The 8,975-nt window shown below is 39.4% G+C and overlaps 1 protein-coding gene and 2 pseudogenes across 1 annotated transcript; all 3 read left to right on the forward strand.

The window, feature by feature from the left end:
* Window positions 1–1,944: 1,944 nt before the first annotated feature.
* Window positions 1,945–2,508, forward strand: LOC149199795 (protein OPI10 homolog). Its single transcript, XM_089399451.1, has one exon. It carries the CDS (start codon window positions 1,945–1,947, stop codon window positions 2,506–2,508), a length of 564 nt encoding a protein of 187 aa, XP_089255577.1.
* Window positions 2,509–3,300: 792 nt separating this feature from the next.
* On the forward strand, window positions 3,301–4,488 carry LOC149199796 (lysine histidine transporter 1 pseudogene; annotated as a pseudogene).
* Window positions 4,489–7,055: 2,567 nt separating this feature from the next.
* Window positions 7,056–7,607, forward strand: LOC149199797 (uncharacterized; annotated as a pseudogene).
* The last annotated feature ends 1,368 nt before the right edge of the window (window positions 7,608–8,975 follow it).

The raw sequence follows: 8,975 nt of genomic DNA on the forward strand, positions 1-8,975 counted from the left end.
TATTTCGTGAACACATGACTAGACATGTGTTTTGCAGCTAACCGACTTAGTCAAGTCATGGTTAAGCCTACCAAACTTTATTGAAAGGAAGCTAAACATGTGCTTAGATACCTCAGATGCACCACTCAGTTTGGTCTTTGGTATAGATGGACAGAGGGAGTGAAGCTTAAAATCTTCACAGATTCAGATTGGGTAGGGAGTCCATCCGAAAAAAGGATCACATCAGGGGGAATCTTCAATATTGGGTCAACAACATTTTCTTGGAACAACATGAAGCAGATATCAGTTGCACTTAATTCAGTAGAAGCAGAGTACATGGCTTCTAGTCAAGCATCTTGTGAGGCTATTTGGATGAGGATGATCCTTATTGGAATATTTGGTCAGCAGATGGATCCTACAGTGATTTACTATGACAACCATAGTTGTATCAAACTCTCTAAGAATCTAGTTTTTCATGATCGGTTCAAGAATATTAACATCCGCTATCACAATCTACAATATTGTGTGTAGAGGAGAATCATGTTGTTGGAGTACATTCCTACAAAGGAGAAGGATGCAGATATTTTGACAAAGGCATTGTCAAGATGCAAATTCGAGTTTCACAAAGGCAGGATCGGGGTAGCAGATAATCCCTTTCTTGTTGAGAGGGAGCGTTGAAAATGCAACAAGAAAATCCTAATTTAATTTTGTCCTTGAATTAAATTGTAATTCCACATCTCATGACAATGTGTAATAGTTAAATATGTTAATTTGGCTTAGTTGGCTTAGTTAATTCAAGTTGGGAGTCTAACAAGAGTCGTGTAGAGTGTCTCCTACTTTTTAGGAGCCCTGATTGAGTTTATTTTGAGCTGTAATTATTTAATTTAATTTAAATGAGTTAAATTCAGTTAAACTAGTTCGAACTGATGGAGGAATTAGTGGGAGATCCAGTAGTGGGGTGTAACCAGCATTGATCAACCAGTAAACTGAAGACTCACTCATAATTAACTCATGCATGTCATATTAGAGAAATAACTTGTTGAGATTGGAGTTCAAGGACAATGTACTATCAGTTGTATAATCATCTGAATTGTACAGGTGGCGCATCCAATCAGAGGAAGGCATATGAGGATTGCGCAATTCATATTTTTGGAATTTCCAAATTAAATATGGGTTAATTCCCTAGGAAACTGCGCAAGGAAATAGAATCTTGGCAGGCAACAGAATTGGCTAAGTATTGGCTTAAGCTTGTTTGTGAAGAAGTGAGATAAATAGAGATAGTGTAGAGGTTGCTTAGGCTTGAGCAAAGCTTTGTAATCTTCTCATAGTTTCTAATTAATGCAATATGCAGATAGTAGGGGTTTTTAGCTGTGGCTTTCCCGAGAAAAATATTGTGTTATGTGTGATTGAATTCTTTCTCTTTTATGCTTCATGATTTCATTGATCGTTTATTATTTTCGTTGATGATGTTAGACTCAGTCTTGTCAGTCCTCTGTCAAAATCAAATTCACCAAGGTTCATTCCTTGTCATTTGCAGTCATCAAATGCCATTTTGGTCAAAAAGAGTTATTTTCAGAGTCTAGGTCTAGTGGTTGGTCTTCAAACATGTCGAATAATGTTCGCAGGCCATGAGGATGGTTTTCGAAGAGGTTCCCAGTTCAAAAGCTCATCATCAAACACATTTGAGGACATTTCTTGTTCAATACTCTGTTTTGAATAAGAAATTGTCGAATTCAATTTTTATAATAAGATGTATCTTTCCACCATGAAGTTCTTCACTTGCAGACTCTGGGCCTCCTTTGCTAAAAGTTCAATGCCAACATCCCTGCAAAAATGCCAAAAATACGGGGGTGCGCGCTCAGAGATTGAAGTGGGCATTTGAATCAGTGATCGAAGTGGACATTCAGATCCATGATTGAAATGGATATTTGAATCAAAGGAAAGATTAGAAAAAAAAAAACAAACATGTTCGGAATAGTTTTTCCAAACCCGAGCTTTCCAATGGATTCATCATGTCTCACTCAGATAGATTCCTTGCATTGGATCTTGGATATGAATACTTTTGTGGGTGAAGCATATGATCAAATAAAGGAGATGCACGTTTTTCTTTTGAATGAGTTCTCTTTGCCACCGGACAAAGTTCTGGCTGTATATGTTCAAGCTCCAGGTTCCGAGTTTAAGTACTGTGGTGCAGTATATCGTGCTTGTCCTTTAGATGTCCTTTCTCTATGCTGGCCAGAGCCAGGGGGTCAGATGCAGCTCACTTCTGATTCTGTTCCGCTTACAGCAAAGATTGGTGTATACATTGAAGACCTGAATGCTATTCCTGTTCTTAATGTCGGCCACCAGCAACACATAGAACAACTAGCAATGAAGGTGGGGGGAAATCTATTCAATTTCATGCAGTCATTTTGTACCATGGACAGTAATAAATTGGTAGTGCCTACTGATATACTAGATCGATGGTTCAAGAAATTTCAGGAACGAGCAAAAGGAGACCCGGAATATTTGAAGAGTTTTGTGATTTAAGAGTGCTGGCAAGCTAAGGATGTCTTTCGCGTAATTTGCTCTGATTTATAATCATGTTTTTCATTGTTTGAAACATTGTTAGTACCCCAAAGAGATCGTTGGAAAGTCGAGTCAAGCGGTGGAAAAGTGAATTTCATATTTGAATGCCGAAGTTGTGAGCTGGAAGGAGTCGCGGCGCATAGGGTGAATGGGGCGGCGCACATGGGCTGCGCGGCGCACTGGGCACGACCATCCAGTGTAAAATTACACGGGCGTGGCGCATCCAGGAAGCGCGGCGCATTGGGCCTCCCACATGATGCATACAGTCAGAGAGCCCGAAGTTGCTAAAGCTTACCTCAAAATGCCTGAAATCGCATGGATCAACTCAGATGTGATGTATAGGGAAGCCACAGTCCCTGTGGCATAAGCTTGGTCCATCTAAATGGCTGGAGGCATAAATGGATAGCACATCAAACCCTGTCAGCAAAACTGTGGTGGATTAGATTGCTATAAAGCCCGGGTCTATGCTGCGTGGAATAAAATTCTTGGAAGCTCCCTTTGACAGCTTCCGGTTGCCGTAGGTCAGAGCTTTAAAATTGCTCTGAGTTTGGATAAAGCACTAATCGAGTTAGGATTGAGCAGATCTCAAAGCAGAAGTCTTCTGCTGTATAAGTTTTGGTAGAAATTTGAAATCCCCTTGCAGACGAAGATTTCTTTTTAGATCGACCATGATGTCTGAGAACACAATGGATGATGGTTCTTTTGCCGAACAGGATCATGCAAATGGCACCAAAGGGAGTATCTAACGATGACTGGTTGCCAATTACAGCATCTCGTCATGCCAAGTGGTGGTACTCAAAATTCTGCAATGTCTCTGCCATGGTGGGCACTAGAGTATTCGGTTTGCCCTCTGCGATGGCAAGCTTAGGATGGGGCCCGGGTGTTGTAGCGCTTGTCCTATCATCGGTAATTACCCTAAATACACTCTGGCAGATGGTTGAGATGCATGAGATGATTCTAGGATTACTGTCCCACAACAATGGATAGTTGAAATTGGTGTTGATATAGTCTACATGGTTACTGGGGGGAAATCACTGAAGCGGTTTCATGATCTTTTTTGTCTAAGTTGTACAAGTATAAAACAGTGTCATTGTTGTAAAAGTATAAAACAGTCTGTCTTCATTGTTATTTTTGGTTCAGTCCATTTTGTGCTATCACAGCTGCCTAATTTCAATTCAGTGGTTGGAATTTCGCTGGCCGCCAGCGGTCATGTTTCTAAGCTACTCTACAATTGCTTGGGCATCCTCTGCTCATGAAAGACAATTGCCAAATGTGGACTATGGTATTCCAAACAAATCAACTAAGGATGTTGTCTTTAATGTGTTCAATGCCTTGGGAGGCACTGCCTTTGTTTATGCAGGACATAATGTCATCTTAGCTACTATTCCTTCGAAGCGAGGGGAGCCATCCAAGATCCCTATGTGTCAAGGAGTTACTGTTGCATATAACGCAGTTGCTCTTTGTTATTTTCCAGTCGCATTAGTAGGCTATTGGGGCTTCAGAAATTTTGTTGCCGACGATATTCTCGATACAGTTGGAAAGCCCACATGGCTTATTGAAACGGCCAATATGATGGTTGTAGTCCATGTGATTAGAAGCTATCAGATTCATGATATGCCAGTATTTGATATGATGGAAACATTGATGGTCAAGAAACTTCATTTTACTCCAAGGATTCCACTTCGTTTGGTTGCTCGCTCAACCTATGTCGCCCTAACTTGCTTCGTTGGCTTATCATTTCCTTTCTTTGGGAGTCTGCTTGGGTTCTTTGGAAGATTTTCTCTCGCCCCAAAAACTTACTTTCTTCCCAGCATCAGTAGCAACCATCAAATATACAGAGGAGGGGAAGTGCACTGCAACTATAGCACTGTCATTGGCACTGTCCATTATTTCTTTTGCGACAGTCTTGATTCTATTTGCAACAATTCTTCGCAAATCTGATGATCAGAAATATCTCGTAAAAGACGATGGCACCCAAAACTCTCCATGGAATCAATTTTTAGACCTCATATTTGTGTTGTGTATGTTTAAAGGGAGAAATTGCAGCTGGGATTGTATTTAAAAATTGGCTATTGGCTATTTTTATTTAAAAATCGGTTCCATTGAAACGGTAACGGGAAGGTGAAAGGATTGAAAGCCAAAATTAGAACGCAGAACATCTACTGTGGCAGATGAGATAGGAACACTCGCCCATTTTTGTCCTCAATCATGATTCCATGGGATCCACGTTACATTTTTCGATTTTTTAATTGGTCACCAGAGAAAAATAAAATGTAACGCTGCTTCAGTTACTGATTGTTGGCTGTTCATTTCTGGCAATAATGATTAAACAATCCCCACTTTGGGTCGACCCATTTCCTAATGGCAGAGGTTATTTATTGTATGAAAGATCATTTGTAAGAGGAGAGTTCAGGAAAAACAGTGGGAGAGGTGTGAAGGAAAACTTCACTGTACAGTTTCTGATAGGGATTTAATGAAAAGATACAGCTTTGACTCCTGAGATTCTTGTGGTGTGAATTTAGCATTTGTCTTTTCTTTTGTTTCATATGTAGCTTGTTATGTTTCACGTTTCAGTTCATAATCATTTCTAAATGAATACTCTTAAGTGAGAAGGGCAGAATCCAGTTTACTGCTTTGCCTTGGGAAGGTATTCATGTTTCTGTGTTTTCTTCTGTTTGATAAGGATTCATCTATTACCCTTGTCAACCTCTCAGCAGTCTTTTCATTCCATATAACTTTGCAGCAGGATCAAAATAAGAAGGTTAAAGATTTCCATATGACCGAAAATGATGAAAAAAGAAGTATTATTTCAGATATGGTTGAAATAAATGAGGATATGCAGGAAAATGATGTTCCAATATCTGAAAATGATGATGATAAACCAAATCGAGAGACGGATTGTGATGAGGAAAAACATGTTGTTCCGGATCTCATAGAATAGAATTGCATTGTTGAGGCTACCTCAAATGAAGAAGACAGAGTTACAGGCCTAACTGCCCTCATCTCATCAGAACACAGCCTTCCTACCAAGGTAATCCAGTCAATTCATGAACAACAAGAGGATATCTTTGTTCAAGTAGGTGAAAAAGTTTCTCTGGATGAATTTATGATAGGTGATAGAGATGTCATGCTTGAGTTTCAAGAATCATCTGAAGTTTCTTTTCTCATGATTGATGAATGTGATTAATGTAATGAGAATCTGGCTATCATATCATGTCAAGATGATCAGAAATATGTTCAGACTATAGCCGACCAGACCATTATGGATTCCATTTCAGATTCTTCTTCATACATTTCGTGTTTTGAAACGTTCTTTGAAGAGGAAATCTGCTCATCTACTTGTTCAGAATTTTTTGAAGACCAAGAACGTGCTCTCATTTATGAAGAAAAACCAGAAGCAAGAGAAAAAGACATCTTGTTGTCTCAGAAGGAGGTGGCAATGGAAAATCTTCATGTCTTTCAAGATCCTTTGGCAAGTTTGTTGCAGCCAACAGTGAAGGTGATTATTGTAGTGTTCAGTGATGAAGGAGATCATGGTAAATTATGTTTTTGGAGGCCTAGTTACCAGTATCTGTTGTTGACCGGAAGATCTGATCCGGAGAATCAATCAAGGAGGCATCTACTTGATTGGTCACATTGGAAGACACATTACACATGATTGTACATATTGCATTAGTACATAGGTGGTTGTCATCATGATTTGAAACCCTCGAATCTTGATGGATTTCTGCCATTGAATAAGTTTTGTCAATTCTTGTTTTAGTTAAGTCATTCATGAGTCATTTCCTTTTGCATAGAGTCAAGTTTTTCAGTCATTTCAGTTCGCATTGAGTCTAGTTTGAGTCAATTTCTTGGTCATTTCAGTTTCATAAATAAGTCAGAGTCCTGCGTTGTTTGTCGAAATGGACTCCATAGCCCAATGGACGAAGGCACTGTCTAGCTCTCCCAGAGATCTGATGTTCTTGGCACCTCCACGGAGCGGCAGCTGCCATCCCAATTGCAGCCAATGTTAGACTCAGTCTTGTCAGTCCTCTGTCATAATCAAATTCACCAAGGTTCATTCCTCGTCATTTGCAGTCATCAAATGCCATTTTGGTCAAAAAGAGTTATTTTCAGATTCTAGGTCTAGTGGTTGGTCTTCAAACATGTCGAATAATGTCGGAAGGCCATGAGGATGGTTTTCGAAGAGGTTCCCAGTTCAAAAGCTCATCATCAAACACATTTGAGGACATTTCTTGTTCAAAACTCTGTTTTGAATAAGAAATTGTCGAATTCAGTTTTTATAATAAGATGTATCTTTCCACCATGAAGTGCTTCACTTGCAGACTCTGGGCCTCCTTTGCTAAAAGTTCAACGCCAACATCCCTGCAAAAATCCCAAAAATACGGGGATGCGTGCTCAAAGATTGAAGTGGGCATTTGAATCAGTGATCGGAGTGGACATTCAGATCCATGATTGAAATGGATATTTGAATCAAAGGAAAGATTAGAAGAAAAAAAAAAACAAACATGTTCGGAATAATTTTTCCAAACCGAAGCTTTCCAATGGATTCGTCATGTCTCACTCAGATAGATTCATTGCATTGGATCTTGGATATGAATACTTTTGTGGGTGAAGCATATGGTCAAATAAAGAGATGCACGTTTTTCTTTTGAATGAGTTCTCTTTGCCACCAGACAAAGTTCTAGCTGTATATGTTCAGGCTCCAGGTTCCAAGTTTAAGTACTGTGGTGCAGTATATCGTGCTTGTCCTTTCTCTATGCTGGCCAGAGCCAGGGGGCCAGATGTAGCTCACTTCTGATTTTGTTCTGCTTACAGTGAAGATTGGTGTATACATTGAAGACCTAAATGCTATTCATGTTCTTAATGTCGGCCACCAACAACGCATAAAACAACTAGCAATGAAGGTGGGGGGAAATCTATTCAATTTCATGCAGTCATTTTGTACCATGGTTAGTAATAAATTGGTAGTGCCTACTGATATGCTAGATCGATGTTTCAAGAAATTCCAGGAACGAGCAAAAAGAGGCCCAGAATATTTGAAGAGTTTCGTGATTTAAGAGCGCTGGCAAGCTAAGGATGTCTTTCACGTAATTTTCTCTTATTTATAATCGTGTTTTTCATTGTTTGAAACATCGTTAGTACCCCAAAGAGATCGTTGGAAAGCCGAGTCAAGCGGTGGAAAAGTGAATTTCATATTTGAATGTCGAAGCTGTGAGCTGGAAGGAGTCGCGGCCAATAGGGTGAATGGCGCGGCGCACTGGGTGCGACCATCCAGTGCAAAATTACATCAGTGCGGTGCATCCAGGAAGCGCGGCACATTGGGCCTACCAACTACAACACATCCACAGTCGTACACCATCAGGTGGCTTCACCAAGGACGAGATCTCTACGTTAGCCAACAATGTTGCCTTCCCTACAACATCAAGCCCTTCACATATGAGGTATTGTGTGATGTTTCCCCTCTTAAAGTTTGTGATGTATTTTATGTGGTATTATCTTCCGGAGTCATCGCATTCATATTTTTGGAATCGACGTTTCGAACCATCCTCTGTGGTTCATCATCAGGATAGATCCCTAAGTGAATAAGCTAGAGCTCAATAGCGTTAATAAATAAAGGTGTGGGCTAGGGTGGGAATGAATAGAAGTCGACAAGGTCTCGAGGAAGGAGAGTGAATCAATTGATAATGATTTAATGTAGTTTTAGTTTTGAATATTAATACCTAGTTTTCTTTTAAATATTATTAATAATTAAAAAATCTTTAAAATTTTTAATTTTTTTATGCAAACTAATTCACAAATGACCTCCTGGGAATTTACATAAATCGAAGGTATCTGGGGAGGGAAGGATGAGGATGGCGCTCCTTCGATTTTCTTACCCTAGCTGTGAATTGGATTATGGATAACTGCAAACACCGTAATCCCTCGGGCTCCCTCCACTACCAGCTGCCCCCGCTTGCACCTGCTCCGGAATACCGATGGTTACAGTTTACCGTTCCTAGGCTCAGCATGGAGGATATGGACTTGGAAGTAGTGGATTACTCACCGGACCCTTTCCCGAAACAATCCATTTTCTGATTATTTGGATAGTTAAAACATGTGAGGTACTTCATCAAATTCTAAATAAAATACCGGCATGACAAAGTCCAAAGCAAGAAAAAAAACACATATACCAAGTGATTTTATGCATTTAATAAATAATGTCTTAAGCTCGCTCATGGATTCATTTATCATAATATATTTGGTCAAAGTTTTAGTCTTTTGTTTTACTTAGGAGGAACATGGTTTTGCACCAATAGGTGCTCTCTAGCCTGCTATGATAGAGATGTTGTAATATAATGTTTAAAATTTTGACTAAGTAAAATTACATTAAAATTAAATTAAATTAAATGCAAATGTTAATGTATTGTAAATAAAAAATAAAATAA

The sequence above is a fragment of the Pinus tabuliformis genome, chromosome 2_1 (genome assembly GCF_031772625.1).
Source record: "Pinus tabuliformis cultivar Carrire ecotype Pingquan chromosome 2_1, CPIR1, whole genome shotgun sequence".
Taxonomy (NCBI): domain Eukaryota; kingdom Viridiplantae; phylum Streptophyta; class Pinopsida; order Pinales; family Pinaceae; genus Pinus; species Pinus tabuliformis.

Coding starts and splice junctions, on each gene's coding strand:
- LOC149199795 (XM_089399451.1), top strand. CDS start 1,945: ATGTTCGGAATAGTTTTTCCAAACCCGAGCTTTCCAATGGATTCATCA.